Source organism: Acomys russatus, chromosome 16 (assembly GCF_903995435.1).
Source record: "Acomys russatus chromosome 16, mAcoRus1.1, whole genome shotgun sequence".
In the NCBI taxonomy this organism is placed as follows: Eukaryota; Metazoa; Chordata; class Mammalia; order Rodentia; family Muridae; genus Acomys; species Acomys russatus.
Window position 1 is genome coordinate 28,861,324 of NC_067152.1, and position 22,272 is coordinate 28,883,595.

Consider the following 22,272-nt stretch of genomic DNA (forward strand, 5'->3'; position numbering starts at 1 on the left):
ACTCACCCATTGCATCACCACTGCGGCCACTGCAGCCAGGAGCCATCTGTGGGGCAGAGAGGGTCCTGCCACTTCCACTCCCCCTAGCCCTCCGCCCCTTTCCCAGTCTTATCAAAACCATCCAGGCCTCAATCCCAGACACAACAATGCAGCTTGTGTTTCCCTTCAAACGCTTTGCTGAGTCGAGGCAGGTGGTCCGAGCCATGGAGCTGTGATGCCTGACTTGAGAGGGAATTTGGCTGGGGTTCAACGATCACGGCTTAATCTTTACTTAAATATTCACAGTCACCCAACTAGAAACCTGTTCTGGAGGAGGAACTTGCCGTGCATGGATGTCAAATCACTGTTTTCAGAATTCACTGTTCACCCTCTCCGCTCTGGAGAGGCGAGTCTATGCCCCTGTGAATTCCCTGGACACAGCACGGGTCGGGTTCAGTGTTCAAGGCACAGCGGCGGGAGTGTCTGCTCACCTGCCGCCCTGCACCTCCAACAGACATGCACCACAGGGCCCTCCCCACCCAGCTACAAGCCACAGTGGCCCCCTCCTTGCCAAACTTGCTCCCTTGTCACCGGCCGAACTTTGGGAACACTTTGCCTCATGCAGGAGTGTGGCTCCTTCACTCCTCAGACCCCTGACTCCTTGACTACGCTGGACAAGTTTGGAAAATAGCAACTCCACCAGCACCCACATATGTCCTCTCTCTCTCTCTCTCTCTCTCTCTCTCTCTCTCTCTCTCTCTCTTTCTGGTTTTTCAAGACAAGGTTTCTCTGTGTATCCTTGGAGGTCCTGGAACTCACTCTGTAACCCAGGCTGGCCTTGAGCTTGTGACCCTCCTGCCTCTACCTTCAGAATAGCTGGGATTACAAACCTGACCCTTTTCCTCTATTTACAATTCACAGCCTGGGCCACCAGTGACTACACTTTTATTTCTTGAATGTAGGTCCCATGGGATAGAGACTTAGCTTTATTTACTGCTCATCTCAGCTTTGAGATAGTCCTAGCACCTGTTAGGTGCTCACAATTTCTGGAGCATGTGGATCAGCAAACCCCATGGGACTCCAGAGGAGAGGCTGAACCCACCTCCAACCCCCAGAGCTAGAGAGCTGCCTTCTACACCTCAGCCCCTTTCCTAGCCGAAGACCTGTCTCCTGGCATCAGGGTGGCTGCAAGGACAATATCTGCTGCCCCCTCCCTGGTGGGACACTGTCCTCCTCAAGCTGAGCCCGACTGGCTTTCTTCTGCCCCTCTTCAGAACACTTTGTAGACTAGGCTGGCCTCGAATTCACAGCGATCCGCCTGCCTCTTAAAGGTCTTTGCTGGGGGAAGGAGAGGCAAGAAGAAGCAAATGTCGTTGTCCCAAGTCTTGGATTATTTTGAGGATTGTCCCTCTAAAACAGCTGGCCACCAGGGAGCCAGGCACAGCGGCTCATGTCTTTAACTCCAGTACTGGGGAAGTTTAAGTAGATTGATCTCTCTGAATTCAAGGCGAACTTGGTCTACACAGTGAGCTCCAGGCCAGGCGGGGCTACATGGTGAGATCCTGTCTCAAACAAAACAAAACAAGAGCTGGGCACGGTGGCGCACGCCTTTAATCCCAGTACTCAGGAGGCAGAGGCAGGCCGAGCTTTATGAGTTCGAGGCCAGCCTGGTCTACACGGGGAGTCCAGGACAGTCAAGGCTACACAGAGAAATCCTATCTCGAAAAACAAAACAAAACAACAGACACAAAGCTGTCCATCAGAGACCAAGAATTTCTTCTCCTGTGCTCCTAACCCTATCTCACTGGCCACTGAGTCTCATGGGAGGCCCTCCCACCGTTCCTCCCTTGCTCCCACCCACCTGCCACCCCATTCTCTATTCCCTGGCAGCCATTTGCCACCCTGTTAGTACAAGATTCACTCTGCTCAAACGGCTTCAGCCTCAGTCCCCACAAACATCCCTTCAGCTACTCATCCCCCCTATAGCAACCTCAGACATCAAGGCAGCATGGTGGGTATGGAGATCAAGCTCTTTATTAGGCAGTAAGGAAAGAGGTGGGGTGACCAGCCTGCTGGGAAAGAAAGGCCCCATGGGATGGTTTGAACCCATGGAGTTCTGAGCAGAGGCAACTGGCTGGAAATGAGAGGGGAAGCAGGCACCCAGCCTTCCCACCAGGACCAAACTCTAATGTCATCACTCTTCCTCTTCCTCTTCTTCCAGGGGTGGTCGATTCCGCTTGAAGAAGCCAGCCTGGAGAGTGGGGGACACAGCAGCTGGGGTGAGGCACAGGGTATGAACCCCTGAGACCCACCAGGATACTCTGCTGTAAACCTGCTGCCTTGAAACTCAAGTGGGATTATTTATTTATTTATTTATTTATTTATTATTTTATTTATTTATTTACTTATTTTTGTTTTTTGAGACAGGGTTTCTCTGTGTAGCCTTGGCTGTCCTGGACTTGCTTTGTAGAACAGGCTGGCCTCAAATTCACAGCAATCCTCCCGCCTCTGCCTCCCAAGTGCTGGGATTAAGGCATGTGCCACCACGCCCGGCAATTTTTTTTTAATTGGGAGATGTCGCCTCCATAAATTAAAAATAAATGATATTTTATTTATTTATGCATGTGCATGTTTCAACTTTGAAGAATTGGTTCTCTCCAGGGGTGGTGGTGCACGTCTTTCATCCCAGCACTTGGGAGGCAGAGGCAGGTGGATCTCTGTGAGTTCAAGGCCAGCCTGGTCTACAGAGCAAGTCCAGGACAGCCAAGATAACACAAAAGAAACCCTGTCTAGAAAAACTACAAAACAAAAACAACAACAACAAGAAAAACCAATTGGTTCTCTCAGCCAGGTGGTGTTGGTCCACACTTTTTGTCCTAGCACTCAGGAGGTAGAGGCAAGTAAAGTTCTCAGTTCAAGGACAGCCAGGGCCACATAGATAACTCTGTCTTGAAAAACCAAAAATGCCTGCCAGGCATGGTAACACACACTTTTAATACCCTCACTCAGGATGCAGATGCAGGGGGACCTCTGTGAGTTCGAGGCCAGCCTGGTCTATAAAGTGAGTCTAGGACAGCCAGGATTACACAGGGAAACCCTGTCTCAAAAAACCAAACAAGCAAAACCTAAAAAACCAAAACATAAAAGAATTGGTTCTCTCCTTCTACTATGTGGGTCCCAGGGTTAGAACTCAAGTCATTAGATTTGGTGACAAGTACCTTTATCCCCTGAGCCATCTCAGCAGCCTCTGTTTTGTTTTTTGAGACAGGAGCTTGCCGTGTAGCTTGCACTCCCAGACACTTAGGATTACATTTTTCTCACCATGCTTGGCTTTAATTTTTCTGTCCCTACATAACTCACGCCTCTACTCCCCAGCACACAGAAACAAGGGGCAGGGTCAAGATCAGAGGCCCTCAACCTGTGGGTCACAACCCCTTTGGAAACCTAATGAGCCTTACACCTAAGGGTCACCTAAGGCCATCGGAAAACACACATATTTACACTATAATTCATAATGGTGGCGCCGGGCATGGTGGTGCACGCCTTTAATCCCAGCACTCGGGAGGCAGAGGCAGGCGGATCGCTGTGAGTTCGAGGCCAGCCTGGTCTACAAAGTGAGTCCAGGACAGCCAAGGCTACACAGAGAAACCCTATCTCGAAAAACAAAAACAAGGGGGCTGGAGAGATGGTTCAGTGGTTAAGAGCGCTGCCTGCTCTTCCAAAGGTCCTGAGTTCAATTCCCAGCAACCACATGGTGGCTCAAAATCATCTATGCCCTCTTCTGCAGATAAAGCACTCATATACAATAAATAAACAAATCTTAAAAAAAAGAGAAAAACAAAAACAAAAAATAATAATAACAGTGGCAAAATTGCAGTTACAAAGCAGCAACAAAGGTAATTTTATGGTTGTGAGGTCACCACAATGTAAGGAACTGTATTAAAGAGTGGCAGCATTAGGAAGGTTGGGAACCACTGCTCTCAGTCCCTCAGCATCCCAGTTCACTCAGGGGAATGACAGTGTGCAACAATGTCACAGTCAGCTTAAGCTGTCACTTTGACACAAACTTAAAGTCATCTGGGAAGAGGGAGCCTTAACTGAAAAACTACCCAGGTTAGTCAGGCATGGTGGCACATGCCTTTTATCCTAGCACTCATGAGGCAGAGGTAGGAGAATCTCTCTCTGAGTTTCCAGGCTAGCCTGGTCTACAGAGCAAGTTCCAGGACAGCCGGGAATATACAAAGAAACTATGTCCTCGAAAAACAAAACAAGCAAAGTCACCCAGGTCAGATTAGCCTGTGGCCATGCCTTTGAGGCATTTTCTTTTTATAAAAATTTAATTTTTGGGCTGGAGAGATGGCTCAGTGGTTAAGAGCGTCACCTGCTCTTCCAAAGGTCTTGAGTTCAATTCCCAGCAACCACATGGTGGCTCATAACCATCTATAATGTGATATGGCGCCTTCTTCTGGCTTGCAGGGGTACACGCAAGCAGAGCAATGTATACATAATAAATAAATAAATAAATCTTTAAAAAAAAAAAAAAAAAAAAAAAAAATTTAATTTTTGCCAGGCGGTGGTGGCGCACGCCTTTAATCCCAGCACTCGGGAGGCAGAGGCAGGCAGGTCGCTGTGAGTTCGAGGCCAGCCTGGTCTACAAAGTGATTCCAGGGCAGTTAAGGCTTCACAGAGAAAAACCCTGTCTCGAAAAACCAAAATAAATAAATAAATAAAAATAAAACAATTACATTTTCTTTTATGTGCATAGCCTTTTGATTTTGCCTGCACACGACATGCATGCTTGGTGCGAAAGAAAATTGAAGAGGCTGTCAGATCCCCCTGGAACTGGAATTATATAGCCACCATGTGAGTGCTGGAACAGAACACTGGATCCTCTGGAAGAGCAGCCAGTGCTCTTAGCTCATCCTTACAGCCCCTGTGAGACATTTTCCTAGTTGCCAATTGATGGAGGGGCCCAGCCCTCTGTCCGTGGTTCCCTCCTGGAGCTGTTGAGCCTGAGCAGTACAAGAAAGCAGGCAAGGAAGCAAGCCTATAAGCAGCTATCCTTCAAGGTCTCTACTTAGTTCCTGCCTTGGCTTCTCTGGTTGGCTGTAAAGCGTAAAACGAAACAAGCCCTTTCCTCCCCAGGTTTCTTTTGGCCATAGTGTTTTATCACTGCAACATCCCTGCCCATAGCAGCCAGGAAGTTCTAAGGGAGTGTCTCAGCTTCCTCTGACTTCCTTACAGTAAGGGAAGGGGTCTGAAGGCCTGGGGATTTCAGGCGTCCTGCGTGGGGGGTGGGGGGTGCAGGGGGGATGGGAAGGGATGGTACGTGTCCAGCACAAGTCCTCAGAAACATGACATTCTAATAGTGGATATGGAGATCAGACAGGTCCAGTGTCCTCTTGTGACCACCTGGGAACTCTTGTGTCTCCTCCCTTCCAGCCTCACCTTCCACATGGCCAAAACTAGCAGAGTCAGCAGCAGCAGACCGCCCAGCGCGCCTACCAGGATCCACCAGAGAGGAATGGCCCTGTCCTCCAAAGCCCAAAGCACCTGTGTCTGCACCTGAGGGCAAACCGGATGTCACTTCAGGGGCTAGTGACCTGGGAGAAGGAAGCCCAGCCAAGCCGTTGCCTAGTACCAGAGAGACCCTGCCTCTCTCAACCTCAGATAGAACTCATCCTTCAATCCAGGGAGGCCCCGCCCCTCAGCCCTGGAGAGGCCCCGCCCCACGCTGGCTAGGCGCTGACAGAGAACTAGGGTTGCTCACCAGAGCTTGCCCGCTGGGCAAACTGAGCACTGGCACCGAGTAAGGTAGGGAGGAGACGTTGAACCAGGCGTGCGACCTCAGCACAAACTGCTCCTGCGGCCTCTGTTGGGGGGGTAGGGGTGACAGTCGCTTACCGCAGCCACTCGAGGCCTGCAGGTTGCCTCAATCTAACCCCTACCAACACCCCGGACTCCCTGATTCTGAGTTCCGCCCAGGCTTTACAACGCTCCCGCCCCCAAGGTAAATCACCCCAAGGCTTGTATGTGAACCGCCTCAAGCCCAGAGCAAACTCCTGCATCGCTTCCACAGGCCCCGCCCCTACAGGCCCCGCCCCCAGCATCTAGCCCCACCTGGCGGAGGCTGGGCATCTGCAGCAAGGCGTGCACGGTGACCATGGCCCGCTGCCCGCGCGCCATCTCCCTCAATTCACATTCCACCACCGTACAGGGCGCTGAGCCGTCGCAGCTCTGAGGGGGACATGTCATAAGTCCTTAGTATCCCCTGCCAATCATCCCCCATCAATCAAGGACCCAACAAAGAGAGCCAGGAGGGTCAGGGAGCACCGATCTCTGGGGGGAGCTTCTACAGTACGTTTGTTCAACAGCCCAAGGTTACAGGGACGAAAAGCCTGAAGGCAGGGGTCACCTGCGGTACTCGGTGGTTTTGTGACGTGGCTTTGGCATTTCTTTTTCTTTCTTTCTTTTGTTTTTGTTTTTTTCCTGTTTGGGACAAGGTTTCTCTGTGTATCCTTGTCTGTCCTGGAACTCGCTCTGTAGACCAGGCTTTTTATTTTTGGTTTTGGTTTTTGTTTTGTTTTGAGACAGGGTTTCTCTGTCCTGGACTCCCTTTGTGATCCTCCTGCCTCTGCCTCGCAGAGTGCAGGGATTTTTTTTTTTGAGACAGACAGACAGAGCAGCCCACATGTCCCCTAGCCTACTCTGCCAATCATCTCTCCCGCACTGCACCGCACCGCTCTCCCTGCCTCCCATCTCCTCAGGCTCCCAAGGGCCTCAGCTGGAGCCGGCTGAGCCTTCTCACCACCAGAACCGGGTCCCACTGCCCTGGCTGCTCCGGCCCCTGCAGGACCGCCTGCCTGCGGTAGCGCTCGAGATTGTGACGGACCGAGGGAAAGGGAGAAGGGCTGGGAGTGGGTGGCCTCCAGACCATCTGGGGGGACAAGGGCACAGTTAATTCGCTTCCAGGGCCTGCACCCCACATCCTGCTCTTGCTGTTGGCCCTCTCACAGCTCCTTCCCTCGCCCCGGAGCCTCACCTGGAGGGGATTAGGGGAGGGCTGTGAGGAGCAAAGGAGACCCCCCTGAAGCTGCACATCCAGGACGTAGAGCAAGTCCGAGGGCTGGGACTGGCCTGGCAGGTGGATGACTAGTCGTAGGTCATTCACAGTACCAGGGCCATCATTGTGAAGCTGGGGGTGGAGACAGTGGAGGTGGGGGGGGGGGGGGCTCAGCCGCCAGCCTGCAGCTCCCAGGACCTTCTCACCCTATAGGCTCCGACCTACCTCATAGGTGTGGTCCACCCTGAGGACCGTGCTGTTCAAGCCGTCCTGCTCCCTGTCACCTTCTTCTGCTGCCACCAACAGGGAAGCAGGGAAGGAGTTCCTGCAGGAGCCCAAGTCCCCAGAGTGCATCCAACTCCCCGAAGGACCTCCAGGACCCCTCCAACTCTACCCTTTTCTTTTCTTTCTTTCTTTCTTTCTTTCTTTTTTTTTTTTTTTTTTTTTTTTTTTTTTTGGTTTTTCGAGGCAGGGTTTCTCTGTGTAGCCTTGCCTGTCCTGGACTCCCTTTGTAGACCAGGCTGGCCTCGAACTCACAGCTATCCGCCCGCCTCTGCCTCCCGCGTGCTAGGATTAAAGGCGAGTGCTGCCACACCCGGCTTGTACCCTTTTCTTTTATGAGATACCCAGGGCCTTCCACATGCTAGTCATTGCTACCCAAGCCACACCCCCACCCCCTCCTCGGAACAACAGGGTCCCCTCCGCAGTTTCCCCAGGGCTCTCACCCTCGAAGCTCCACTGAGGCCTTAGCGAGGACTGCCACAGGCAACAGCAGAACCTTGCTGTTCGGATTCTGGCTGTTCTTGCTGGAGGGGAAAAGGGTGAGAAGAAGGAACTGACGGGCCCGAGGCTTTTAGATGGCTCAGCGAGCGTATTCCCATACCAAACAGCACACCATACTGAGCTTAGACCTGAGAAAGACCGTCCTCTAGGCCTTCTGGGCCAGCACCCGGGGAAGAAGGGGTCAGGGCTCTTGGGAAAAATCTTTCTATTGTGAAGGTCAGATGGAGGAAGCATGGTAGGCCGCCATGCTGCCCAGCTCAGTACCTCCTGACCTGCAGCTGGAAGGACACGGACTCTCCCGCTTCTTCTAGATTCTCCACGCTCACCAACATCGTGATTCCCATCTGGAAGAGGGAAAATCCAAAGTCACCGCCCCAGGGTCGCCCCTGGGCCCATCCCTCCTGCCCAAAAGCCACCGCTATTATCTCCCACCCATCTTCACACCCCCAGGAGCCTACCCACCCTAGGACGTAGCTAGAGTTAGAAGGCCTCCTGACTCCCGCCCGAGCCCCTGTCCCCCTGCCCCGCTCTGTCCCTAGGTCCGCGTCATTGGAGCCTTTACCCGGGTGTCCTTTTTCATGGGGTTGCCCAGCTCGCAAAGTACCACCCTGGACTCATTCTCCTTCTTCTGAATGCAGACGAGCCTCTCAAAGCCCTGGGGGAGAGATGCACAGACAGGTGCGACAGAGCGGCGCCGGGGTGAGGTGTCCTACATGTCTGCAGAAGCCTTGACGGCCAGTATTGGGGGAAGGTCCTGGGGGGCGGTTTCAAGGGACTGCCACCTTCTATTTTTGTATTGCTGTGTCATTTTACTATTTTTAAAGGATTTTCATTTTAGAAATAAAAACAATCTCACCCAGAGTGACCTAGTTGCTAAAAATTACAGGAACAAAAGCTAGAGATGGTGGCGCACACCTTTAATCCCAAGACTTAGGAGACAGAGGCAGGTGGATCACTGAGTTGGAGGCCAGCCTGGTCTATAGAATAGTTCCAAGATAGACAAAGCTACACAGAGAAACCTTGTCTCAAAAAACAAAAAAACAAGGGCTGGAGAGATGGCTCAATGGTTAAGAGAGGTCGGCTCTTCCAGAGGTCCTGAGTTCAATTCCCAGCAACCACATGGTGGCTCACAACCATCTGTAATGAGATCTGGTGCCCTCTTCTGGAGTACAGGTGTACATGCAGGCAAAACATTGTAGACATAATAAATAGATTAATCTTTAAAACAAAAAAACCAAGGTGGGGTTGGAGAGATGGCTCAGAGGTTGAGCACTGGCTGCTCTTCCAAAGGTCCTGAGATCAATTCCCAGCAACCGCATGGTGGCTCATAACCATCTATAATGAGATCTTCTGGTGTGCAGGTGTACACTGTATGCATAATAAATAAATAAATCTTAAAAAACAAAAACAAAAAAAACCAAACCACTGTTAAAAAAAAAAAAAGGTGGCACACACCTTTAATCCCAGCACTTGGGGAGGCACAGGCAGGCGGATCACTGTGAGTTCAAGGCCAGCCTGGTCTACAAAGCAAGTCCAGGACAACCAGGGCTACACACAGAAACCCTGTCTTGAAAAACAAAAAGCAGAACCAAAACCAAACAACAAAAAATCCCCCAAAAATAAAAAAAACAAAAACAAGATGAAAGACACATGACTGACACACACCCTTGCACAGTTATGCACATACACACACACAAATAGTGAATTTAAGTTAAATAAAATTTGTTTCCTACAAGTGCCTACCAACATTAGGGGGAAAGACTAAGCCTACAAATTGTATGTGGTGTGTGTGTGTGTGTGTGTGTGTGTGTGTGTGTGCCTGTGTGTGTGAATGTGGGAACCAGAAGTTAATATTGGGTATCTTTCTTCCCCCCATAGCTGTATAGTTATTGGTTGAGACAGGGTCTCATGGGTGTGGCTAGCCTGCCTGGCCAATGAGCTTTAAGGATATATCTATCACCAAATCCCTACACCAGGGTCCCAGGCTCACACAGCCATGCCTGGCTTTGGGTTCTGGGGAGCTAAACCCAGGTTATCCTCTTGGGTGAAAGGAACTTTAGCAGCTGAGCATCACCCCAGCTCCTCAGCAGATGTTAACATGATTCTAATTAACATTTGCTTCCCGCCCGCACCTCCCCCCCGAGACAGGGTTTCTCTGTGTAACAGCCCTGGCTGTCCTAGACTCACTTTGTAAACCAGACTGGCTTCGAACTCACAGAGATCCACCTGCCTCTGCCTCCCCAAGTGCTGGGATCAAAGGCGTGCGCCACCACACCCGGCGCTGCTTCCTGAGCCTTTCGGTGATTTTGTAACAGGGTTCTAGACATTTGGACCACTAGCCAGTGTGTTTTTCATACGCACACCACATCTATATAATGTTGCATCTAAAAGCTGAAAACTTTCGTACATCTTTATAGCAAAAGCATGAGAGCAGCAGAGCTTCGGGTGGTGGGAAGCCGGAGGTAAGGCCCTCACACCTGCTGCCTGCAGGACGGAGGACTGACAGCCGTGGCCCAGGGTGGTGCCTCACCTCAAGGTTGCTGAGAGCCTGCATGTAGTGGGCTCCTGGAGGCAGGTGCACAGCCAGCTCTGCCTCATAGGCCCCCTCGCCCTCATTGGCTGCATCAATCTTCAGCTCCAGCACATTGTCGGCGCCAATTAGAAGTGGGGAGTCCCCCCTGTATGGGGGATGTGCTTCGTTTAGGACCAAGGGCCAGGAGTACAACAGGGGACTCAGGTAAGGAGCGGGTCTCCTGGGGCACTGAGGGATGGGGTGGATAAGGAGAGCGGGAGACCCTCTCACACAGTAGCTGTGAGGTTGAGCTGCGGCACACACAGGTCATCTTCCCCGCAATCCAGGATGATCCGGGTCTAGGGGACACAATGGGATATGTGGGTAAGCTGAGGACTTATGACGTCTCCGGGTCACCTCAGAGCTCAGAGAATAACCATGGCTCCAGGGGTCTCTTCAGACCTTAGAGAGTAGGGGATGGAGTGTGCTCAAAGGTTTGGGGTGACACCAGAGTTCTGGTGATAGTAGGGCTTATGTGTCTACAACAGTGTTTGGGAGAGACTGAGGTTTGAGGAATTTCATCAGGACTTGGGGTGACCCCGAGGATTAGGACTCATGCCTACGACTCCTTCCTTACCAGGGATCTTGCACCCTTCTTGCTTGTCCCACTGTCCCTACCTGTTCCTGGACATGGGTCTCTCCATGCAGCACCACGGCAGGTGTTATTTCAGCCTCTTTTATGGGCAGCGACACGTTGAGACTCAGCATGATCGGGCTCAGCTTATCCCGGAAGTCGGCCTCATCCTACCACAGATGGCAAGAGCCTAGCTATCCTGTGGCTGGACCCACGCTCTTTGCTGGAATCCTAGGGCTGTTTGAACTGCCTCCAGGAGAACCCTGCACACCCAGCTCCGCCCATCCTAGCCTTAGCATACTCGAAGGAAGGCCTTCACGGTGTGGCAGACGGGTCTGTCTCTTCCGCCCAGGTCCAGATCCAGGGTGAGGCTCGACTGTTGAGAGGTCAGGAGGAGCACCCGGCGGCCCTGCCTGGGCTTCTGCAGGTCCAGCTGCAGCTGTGCTTTTAGCTCTTCAGGGCAAGCAGAAAGGAGCCAGGTCTCCCTCTAGTGGAGACACCCAGACCTCCCTTCTTCCAACCCTCCCTCCAGGCCACTTACGGAGCTTCTGAGGAATGTTGTGCCCTGTGGCTCCCACGCACATCTGGATGTCGAAGCTGCAAAGACGAGGGTAGGTTTGTGGGTTGGGGACCTCTCTAAGGTCCCAAACCCTGCCAAGTCTGTGATGACTTGCACCTCCTCACCAGCTGACCGGTGTCTGGGTCTTTTCCAGAAGACAGTTCTTCAGTGTAGGATTCAGGGAGTCTTGAACCATCAGATGGACCGTAGCCACCGCCACAGGCTGAGCTCTGAGGGGATCGGAGGAGGAGGCTCACCACTGTGTCCCTCCTAACCCAGCCTCCTCTGATGAGGTGGCCCTTCCTACTAGCCAGTACACGGCTTACCTGTACACAGCCACCTTGCTAACACCATATGCTCCCACTATCAGGTCTATAGACACAGGGAGAAAGGTCAAAAGTGGCCATTAGAATGGGCATAGAGTGAGTCCTTATCTCCCAAAAAGTTCACTATCAGCCTCTGGAGGTTCAGGGTGTCCTTCCCCAAACCCAAGCATCCCAGCCACACAGACAAGTTAGAGCCCACAGCTGGCACCAGGTCAGACGTGGACCCCCAGCTGTGTGTCTTTCCACATTCCCGCAAGCACTCAAAGGCCTGTCTTGACTGGCTGGATGCAATCCACAGGCACCTGGGTATCCGTTGTCATCAATGTCTACAGCACCACGAAGGGAGAAGCCAAAGCCAGAGCCTGTGGGGAAGGGGCTGTCCAGGACCTGGGAGGGGCGTGGATGCAGTCCCTCACTGTGACCCAGGAACACCAGCACTTGGCCCTGACCACTGGGACCCCCATAGGGGGCAGCCACAGCAACATCTGGAAAGAGAGAGAGAAAGAGTGTGGCTGCTTGTGATTGGGTCTCCCCGGGGGATTCTGCCAATCTCTCCACAGCTGCCTCTCTAGGAAGATCCTGGGAGACCAGGAGGAGAGAGATTGGTCAAGTATGAACAAATTGTTATAAAAAACGCTCCAGCAGTCCTCGTCGTCTGTCAAGGGAGATGCACTGATACGGTTCCATTTGCTCAGCCGGGTGGGCTGTGGTGGTGACACACACCTTTCCCTCCAGAGGCAGAGGTAGGTGGATCTCTGTGAGTTGGAGGCCAGTCTGGTCTACAGAATGAGTTCCAGGACGGCCAGGGCTACATAGAGAAACCCTGCTTTTTTGTTTGTTTGTTTGTTTGTTTGTTTTGAGACAGGGTTTCTCTGTGTAGCCTTAGCTGTCCTGGACTCACTTTGTAGACCAGCCAACAACAACAAAACAAAAGAAACAAAGGATTCTGACCCCAGCGGTATCCTCAGGTCCTATGGCCTCCTTTCTGTCCCAGTCTCTGTCTCACTCGGGCCTCACGGATTTCCTGACTGTTTGATTAATTGTTCTCGAACATTCTTGTCCCATGGCCAGCTTGGGGTCAGCCTGGCAAGACTATGTGGAGCTAATTCAGCCCAGGGTTGCAGGAGACACAGAACAGACGGGGCACTGTGACTTCCTACTCTGCAGGGTTGCAGGAGACACAGAACAGACGGGGCACTGTGACTTCCTACTGTCCAGGGTTGCAGGAGACACAGAGCAGACGGGGCACTATGACTTCCTACTCTCCAGGGTTGCAGGAGACACAGAGCAGACGGGGCACTGTGACTTCCTACTGTCCAGGGTTGCAGGAGACACAGAACAGACGGAGCACTGTGACTTCCTACTGTCCAGGGTTGCAGGAGACACAGAACAGATGGGGCACTGTGACTTCCTACTGTCCAGGGTTGCAGGAGACACGAACAGACGGGGCACTGTGACTTCCTACTGTCCAGGGTTGCAGGAGACACAGAACAGACGGGGCACTGTGACTTCCTACTGTCCAGGGTTGCAGGAGACACGAACAGACGGGGCACTGTGACTTCCTACTGTCCAGGGTTGCAGGAGACACAGAACAGATGGGGCACTGTGACTTCCTACTGTCCAGGGTTGCAGGAGACACGAACAGACGGGGCACTGTGACTTCCTACTGTCCAGGGTTGCAGGAGACACAGAACAGACGGGGCACTGTGACTTCCTACTCTCCAGGGTTGCAGGAGACACAGAACAGATGGGGCACTGTGACTTCTTACTGTCCAGCTTCCCTGGGACCCTTGGGGCCTCTCAACCATCTTGCGAATTTCCCTATTGCACCTGTTTCTAACGTTCTCCATCCTTCCAGGCTGTCCCCCCACTTCCTTTGGGAAGGGACCCCCGGCCCCTTTGCCCTCTTTCTTTCTGCTTTCCCCACATGGCCTTTGACTCGGTTTCTTGTGCCTCTGGATGGCATGTCTGCATGCCCAGGCCATCATAGGGACCTTGCTCTGGTCGACCCCTCCTGTTCCCCACAAGACCTTTTTCCTTCCTATTTATTACACTCCCCACCCTTCCAAATTAAAAAAAAAACAAAAAACAAAAAAACCGCGATCTTTCCACAGCCCCCATCCTCATTTCATGATGGCCTTCTTGTCCTTTCAGAGTCATTGGTAAAAGAGTCATTGGCGTCGGCTGTGGTGGCGTGGTGGCGCACACCTTTAATCCCAGCACATGGGAGGCAGAGGCAGGTGGATCTCTGTGAGTTCGAGGCCAGACTGGTCTACAAAGCGAGTCCAGGACAGCTAAGGCTACACAGAGAAACCCTGTTTCGAAAAACCAAAACAAACAAACAAACAAACAAACAAAAAAAACCCAAGAGTCATCAGCAATGACTGCTGAGTGTTTCATCTCTGTTCATACCCTGCCCCCACCCCCACACCCCCAGTGGTCTGGTTTATGTCCCTAAGCTGCCCTTCACTGGTTGGCTTGGTTTTTTGGTTTTTGGTTTTTTGGTTTTTTTTTAAGAGAAGGTTCAATGTATCCCAGGCTGGTCTCCAGCCTCTCGTTTAGCAGAGAAGACCTTGGACTTCTGTTCCTCCTGCCTCCTCCACTTCCTGAGCACTAGGATGACTGGTACGCACCACCATACCTGGCCGGGGTTGGTTCATGTCACTGCTACCAATGAGCTCATTCTTGCTAAAGCCCGTGAGTTTATCCAGTCCCACCTAACTGTACCTTTTAGGAGTAAAGGGGCCACTGGGACCATCTCTTCCTCCGGCTCAAATTACTCTTTTAGAGTTTTTGGGCCACCAATGTCCTGGTCTCTCTCCCACCTGTCTGAACATTGTCTGTTTCCCAGAGCCACCTTTCTTGGGTGTTTCCCTAGCTGCTCTTGCTTCCCAGGGTTCAATGCTGGGCCTCCTCATATTTCACAGGCTGCAGGTCGCATCCATTCTTACAAGTTTTCTATCTCACCCTCAGCCCTCTCTTGGGGAAGTGGGGAAAGTCAATCCAAGCAGCTCTCAGGATGGTTCCATTTAATACTCCCAAGCCCTTCAAGCTCAGCTAGCCCAAGACTGACCTAAAGACCTCCCTGCTCCTCACTCCCACTCAGGTCCCCTTTTCTTTCAGACTCTATATTTCATTTCCCATCCAGACCTATTAGTCCAAGCCCTAAATATCTGTAAAATCACTGCAGGCATAAGGTCGTTGTGAGCTGTCATGTGGGTGCTGGGAATTGAACTTGGGTCCTTTGGAAGAGCAGGCAGTGCTCTTAATCACTGAACCATCTCTCTAGCCCCCAAATGCTTATTTCTGTATGGCCTCCGTATCTGGTTGCAATCCTTGTTCTGAGAATCTCCTATCTCAATATTGTATACACACTGCTTACCAATTGTCCCCTGATATGTCAATAAAGCAGCTCATAGCCAATCGCTGAGCAAGGGAGAGAATAGGGCAGGACTTCCTGCCAGTCAGGGAAGGAGGAGTTAGGAGAAGAAGTACGGGATTTAGCGAAGGGAGAGGTACAGGTGACTTTAGGAGAGAGCTGGAGCAGAAAAGCTACAAAGTGCAAGTATTTCTAGGATGTACGCTGGGAGGAAGCCAAATTAGCTTAGAGGGTTAAGAATAGAGTAATAACTGCTCAGTTATTGTGTTGTGAAGCTTGCTAAAAATAATATAGTAGTCTAAATAATTTGTGCAATAGGTTAAGAAGGTAGCTGGGTTAAGAGAAACTGAGAAAAAAACCAGTTTTATAAAAATAACTTTAACAAGTCATGGTATCTCTTAACTCCATTCTCCAAATGTTTATGCAGGGTCATCATGCTGGGGTCTAAACAAAGTGTCCTAATTGGATGCCTCGAACTCTGGTGTCCACTTTCCACTCAGCAGTCAAGCCTTTCCTAGCTCCTGCTGCCCAAAGTCTCCCTCTGTGTCTCAGCCTCCTTACCACGGGCACTACAGGTATAGTCCACCATCTGGCTTAAGTCTATCTTTTTGCTGGGCCTATTCACCCTCTTTTTTTTTTTTTTTTTTTTTTTTTTTTTTGGGTTTTTCGAGACAGGGTTTCTCTGTGTAGCCTTGGCCATCATGGACTCGCTTTGTAGAGCAGGCTGGCCTCAAACTCACAGCGATCCGCCTGCCTCTGCCTCCCGAGTGCTGGGATTAAAGGCGTGCGCCACCATGCCCGGCTTCTATTCACCCTCTTATAGGCAAAGGTAGCTCCTCCACACTCACCATTATAACCATCTCGGTTGAGGTCACCCAAGGGTGCAATGGCGGATCCAAATCTCCCATAGAGCTGAGTGCCAGTCAGCAGGAGAGTGGGGGAGACCAGAGTATGGAGGTTCCCAGGCTGTAGAAACAAGTATACCCGGCCCACCTCGGCCAGCTTGCGGTCTGCCCTGCGCTCCATGTACAGTGGAGCCCCCACCAGTAGGTCATGTTTCCTGTGGACCAACCAGATGGGCAAGGTTAGGTGCAGCTAAGGTAGGAAGATGCTTCGAATGAGAGGAATGCTTGGCCACCCTTGGCAATTGAGAACCCAGCTGGCTAAGGGCGGGGCATGCCCTCTTCTCACCCATCCCCGTTGACATCAGTGACTGCCACCGAGTGCCCGAAATACGAAGCCGTCTACAAGACGAAGAGTATTTTAGTCTGTGCTTCTGCACACAGCGTCTCTGTTAGACATCGCCGTCAAATCCCATCGACTATCTGGGAGCATGTCCTGACTTTGGCCACTCCCATGGGGCCACAGTCCCCACCCACCCACCTGTTCTCCAGGCAACCAGTGCAGATTCCGGAAGTTGGAGTTCAAAATTTCCACCTGCATGGAGGAGTGCACTCAAGTGTATTGTTCATGCTCCCTCATGGTCCTCCCACTCTCACTGAGAAAGGGTCAGGCAAGTGTGGGGGACTCAAACAAGAGGACTAGAGACAGGGGCCTCAGAATGTCAAGCAGTGAAGAGCCGCCAGCACTCACCGCTCCCAAGGTCCAGCTCCAAGTAGGGGCACCCAACACGTACTCTGGGGAGAGCAAGGCTGGGCACATCAGATCCTTAGTACCCACTTACTCTATCCTCCCGTCAGGACCCAGGGGGGTTGCTGGGAGGTTGCTACTGCTCAGGGGGCTCCCCACCCGTATTCCTTGCCTGTTGTGCTCGGATCCCCATCGAATTCGCCCACAGCCACCGAGTACCCTGAAGACACAGCACAGTTTTAGCGACAAGGAAGACCTCAGTCGGGGAAGGGGTGTCAACAAGTACCGAGGTCATAGTATAAACTGCATCCATTGTGCAGGTGGGGAAACTGAGGCATACCAAGGTGAGAAGGGCGAGCCAGTGTGGATGGGAATTGGACATGTGTGGGGGAAGAGGCAGGAACAGAGGGCAGGGTGCCTTCGTGCTGGGGTTGACTAGCTAAGTTTGGCATAGAGGCTCCAACAGGGGCAGGACCTGATTCAGGGTTTTGGGAAGCCTGGAAAAGAGAGTTCAGGGTTACCCCGGTAGCCGTCAAACACTGGACTGCTGAAGTCGAAGGTGAAGCGCTGACTGGGAACATACCACAGAAGCGTCCCCGGGCGGTAGCTAGAGATGATACTCGCAATTGGAGCCCGAGTCAAGAGACCTAGGAAGGATACAGGGGCAGGAGGTGTGGGGGCCCGGATGCCTGGATGCCCGGGTCTCCTCACACTGAGAGATAGGAGGTGGGTTGGATTACTGAGCACGTACCTAAGAACAAGTAGCCGCCAGGGGCCCCAAGCACTAGCTCCCCAGCCTGAAAGGGAAGTCCTGGTCGTGAGAGAGTCCCCTCTTTCGGAACAACCCTAAACTGCTTTGCCTACGTGATATTTTCATATTCATTTGTTCTCATTCTCCCCACCCTACCCCATCTCTTTTTAAGAGAAGGCTCATTTTGTAACTCAGGTTAGTCTCCAACCTCGCCATCCCCCTGCCTCAGCCTCCAGGCTAAGCTATCTATCTGCTTTTGCCTGCGACTTGCCTGGGTCACCGCCGAGCTGAAGCCGGCTTCACAGTATCTCTTGTCTATAGCTACAGGAGGCAAGAGGGGAGGTCAGGCAAGGGGTCCGCTTCACCCAAGAGTCCCATTTGGGCAGGAGGGACTCTGCGGGAAGGGACATGGAGGCGGGGCCCAGGGGGACACAGTGTAGCGAGGGGCGAGGCTCCCAGGGTGGGAGTTGGTGGTGGGGCGGGGTTTACAGCGATCGGTGGGTGGAGCCAAAGGCGAAAGGGCACTCACTAAAACTGTTCTCGTAAACCGAGCTCATGATGTTGGAGCGGCAGGGCGAGTACTGTGCGCGGGCGCCGGTTTGGAGCTGAGCCAGGAAGCAGCCACCTACGGGGGTCTTCTCTGCTTCATCGTTCTGTTCTAGGACATTCCAGTGCTGCCAGGGGGCGCAAGCCTAGAGCAGAGCCACAGGAGAGTGGGGAAAGGACGCGATATTTGGGCTTCCCTCGAACGTGTCCCTGCCCTAGCCTTGCTCCCTTTGACCTGTCCACAGTGCCCACCACGATGACGTCATTCCAGCTGACGACCGATGCTCCAAGTCCTTGCCCGGTCTTGAAGGTTTGGAAAGATTGGAGGCCTGTGACTTGGGTCTCATCCTCTGGAGGAGGGCACAAGGAAGGGTGATGATGCTCTGGAGGCGGGCCTATCCACTTCCACCTGACTCCCCCTTTCCCCTCCATGCCTGAGACTCACTGAGGTCGAAGAGCAGTGAGGTGCACTCGCTGCCATTGGCCTTCCAGGGACACAGGAACACACCTCCAGTCTCCACCTGACTTTCGCTCAGGGCCCTGGGGGCACCTACCACGATGGACACGCTGTGTAGGAAAAGTGGGTGAGCACCGCTAAGGGTCTTTCTAGCCTGCTAGGTGCCCACTACCCTAGCAGTACCTGGAAGGATGTGTGGCATAGGAGAAACTGGACCAGTTTTCCTCACAGATAATCCCTTAAGGCCAGCCTCTTCATTTTAGGGGCAGTTGAAACTGGACTCTTAGGAAATTCACGGGGGTGGGGGTGGGGAGGGCAGACTAAACCAGTTGGTTTGGTTTGGCTAGGAAGGCTTTAATAATCCTTACAGAAAACACCTTATGCTTCAAACGTTGATGCCCTCTCCCACCCAACAAAAACCAGACAAAATGTCTGCCTTGTCAAACATACTAGATCCCTTAGTGAGAACAGGTTTGAATGGTGAAGGATAGGGCAAGCTAGAGGGGGGATGTGTGGCGCTGACAGAGTTGAGGTCCTGACGGACCTAGGCTCAAATCAGTTCTGCCATATGTAAAATAAGGGTAACAGCAACCGATTATGCTGTTGGAAGAGTAAATGCAATAAATGTATGAGAGGTATTTAGTATGCCCTCGGCCATATGCTTTTGTAAAAATGTGTAAAAATGTGCATACTCCAGGATGCTTATTAAATTGTGCCCATGTTGGGGCTGGATAAGAGCACTGTCTGCTAATCCAGAGGCCCTGAGTTCAATCCCCAGCAACCGCATGGTGTCTCATAACCATCTATACGGGACTCTAATGCCCTCTTCTGGTATATAGGTGTATATGCAGATGGAGCACTCATACATAAAATAAGTAAAGTCTTTAATTAAAAAAAAAAAAAAAAAGGAGCCAGACATGGTGGTCCTCTGCCTCCCATTGAAAAAGGATTAAAGGCGTGTGTGTGGCGTGACACCCAGCCCAGGAGTTTCTTGTTATGTGGCTCTGGGTATTTAACTTGTGGTAGTCCTCCTGCCTCAGCTTCCCACGTATTGGGTTCACAAGGATGTGCCACCACACTCAGCCACAGACTGTACCTTTACGGTGTAAGCAACCCTAAATCCCTTTCCCCATTCCCCAGAACAGTCAGTACCACCACCACAGCCCCCATTGGACGGGGATGAGGTTGGAATGGAGAAAAGCAGTGTGCATTGGGTAGGCACTTGCAACTTTGCCAGTCAGTTTAAGATGAGGAGAGAAGGATAAAGCGAGTCATATCACTGACGCTTGAGTAAAGAGAAGACATCACGTTTACATTTACCTTTGTTTGTTCAGCGTTCATCTTCTCCTTGCTAAATCCCGCCCCCCTTGCTGGAACCTGTTCTCTCCCCCAGCACTCCTGACAGGGCCTCCACTCAAAGGGACCCTAGAACTCACCTTGCCCAGCTAGGTGATGAGAGGCTACAGAAGCAACGACAGGGGAGCATACCTGTCTTAAGACCCACATCTCCTTCAGTGCTCACCTCCCGTGGTTGCCCTTATGAAAGTCCACGGAGAATCCAAAGTGGCTGCCATTGGGGCCCGTATAGACAGTCAGCTTCACAGGGTCCAGGTTCAAGGCCCGGGCTGGAGGAGCAGCAAAGGGTACCAGGAACAGTGGTGCCCACTGCAGAAACCAGAGGGCTTGCCACGCGCACGAAGCTCTGGCCATCTCCCTTCTCCCAAACCTCCGAGGCAGGAATGGGCCGGCTCTGTCCCCTTTCCCAGAGTTCCCCACCACAGGAAGTTTCTGCTTATCAAACTGGAACTCGAACAGAGTTACCGGCAGAGGGCAATAGCCCCTGAATCACGTGGTCTCCAGGGCTGCTAGGAACGGGGGAGGGTCCACTCTAAGGATGGATGCTGATGGCTCAAAGCCACTGCTCTTCCCTTTTCTCCGGGACTGCTCATCTCCCGAGTCCTGCTGTTTCTGCTTCTCAGCTGCATGCATCCCTTACAGTCTTTTTCTTCTCCACTGTCACTATGCTAACCCATCCACCATCCTTTTCTACCTGGGAGAGCACAACTGGCAACTAGCTGGCCCGTCCTACTTCACCACCATGGCCCACAGCTGTACAGTGCTCCCCCTCCTGCGCCCCCCGCCGTGCCGCCCCCACCCCCACCCCCGTAGCTGACTAGTCTGCCTTGAACGCTGTGACTTGGCCAGAGGTGGAGGAAGGAGTAAGGAAGCTGCTCTTCTCTGATAAGACCCGAAGCTGCCATCGGTTTTGAGCATGACAGTTGTCCAGTTCCTCCTCCTAGAGCCTTTGGACAGCCGCAGCCAGCAGTATTTGTCCGTCAGTTTCCTCACTTTTCCATCTTGAAGCAAGTTTCAGTGTGGCTATACTGGTGCCTTCAATGCTGGGGGGAAAAGGTCACGAATGGATGGATCTTGGGCTAAGTGGGGAGGAGATGGGGCTAAAATGACATTCTGAGGCGTAACGTTAGCAGTCCCTGAGATGGAGCACAGGCTGTTCAAGCGAACGGCTTCACTCCTTCCTGAATGACAGTGTGTATCTAACTGTAAGTAAATAAATAGTAAACATAAATATAACCACCATCCAGAATTGGTTCTGGATAGAGTCACTGTCTAGGAAAAACCTCCCAAGTCCTCACGTTGGCACCATGGTATACCCACACGGGTACAGTACCTGATGATACTTTTTACTGGATTGAGTACCAAATCCTTTGAGAGCGAGGGTCCTTTCTGCTGTCAGGGCCTAGCCAAGAGCCCAGCATGCAGTGTTGCTGAAAGGCTGAAATCTTCCTTAAGGATGGAAGAAGCAAACAATGACAAAGTGAAAAGGGTCAAATCCTGAGTAGAAAGGACCTTTTCTATGGATGTGGAGGGGGTGCAGCGAGACCTGTTGGCCTTGCATGCATCTTGCCCCAAAGCAAAGAGATAAAGGGACATAGCCAAATCTTCCTTTTAGTCTGTTTTTTTGTTTTTTTTTTGCAGTGCTAGGGACAGTCTCATGAACATGGGACAAGCGCTCTACTGCCACGGAGCATATCCCCCAAGCTTGATCTTTACTTCTGATTAAATTAACCACTGCCTTATCCTACGTGACCACCCTTTCCCATTTTGAAGAACTATTTTTTAACTCCTCCTGTTGTTGTTAATTTTAATTATCAGTATTATTAGGCCTACCATGTTGGGTGCCACTTGTTGCTGTTAATTTATCAGTACAGCGTAATGTTTATTATCAGGCCTATACTTATTATTACGGCAGGATTTTCTAACCAACCCGCTAGCCATCAGTGAAGACACCTGTTATATTTTAACACAGCCTTAGGTAACCTGGAGCAGGGCAGATATTAATACCCTAAACTCCTTCCCACAGTGGGGCAGGTGGCCCCTTCCCCTCCCTTCTCCTCCATCAAACTCATGATGGGACAACTTTCTTCCCTCTTCTCCTCTGGTCTCTCTTTTTCTTCTTCTTCCCACGGTGGCCTCCTTCCCCTCCCTTCTCCTCCATCGAACTCATGATGGGACAACTTTCTTCCCTCTTCTCCTCTGGTCTCTCTTTTTCTTCTTCTTCCCAAGAGTCTCTCTGTCTCCCCAAGCCCAGGAACCTTAGCCATGCCTATCTCATTTGCCCTGCCCAGATGTGATGGCTTTTTTTTTTTTTTTTTGGTTTTTCGAGGCAGGGTT

General features: G+C 51.8%; 1 protein-coding gene across 1 annotated transcript; it reads right to left on the reverse strand.

The window, feature by feature from the left end:
- Positions 1–1,995: 1,995 nt before the first annotated feature.
- Itga2b (integrin subunit alpha 2b) lies at positions 1,996–20,670 on the reverse strand. The gene is made up of 30 exons (XM_051157861.1): positions 20,102–20,670; positions 18,568–18,689; positions 18,375–18,472; positions 18,106–18,268; positions 17,848–17,897; positions 17,577–17,622; positions 17,347–17,472; positions 16,998–17,045; positions 16,829–16,872; positions 16,619–16,672; positions 16,427–16,479; positions 16,084–16,295; positions 12,159–12,341; positions 11,857–11,902; positions 11,656–11,760; positions 11,513–11,568; positions 11,273–11,424; positions 11,016–11,141; positions 10,629–10,696; positions 10,356–10,503; positions 8,388–8,480; positions 8,090–8,169; positions 7,768–7,848; positions 7,268–7,367; positions 7,022–7,174; positions 6,788–6,916; positions 6,100–6,216; positions 5,750–5,851; positions 5,428–5,544; positions 1,996–2,230 (listed from the first exon to the last, which is right to left on the reverse strand). The coding sequence occupies exons 1-30, from the start codon at positions 20,287–20,289 to the stop codon at positions 2,174–2,176; spliced, it is 3,117 nt and encodes a 1,038-aa protein (XP_051013818.1). The 5' UTR covers positions 20,290–20,670; the 3' UTR covers positions 1,996–2,173.
- Positions 20,671–22,272: the final 1,602 nt, after the last annotated feature.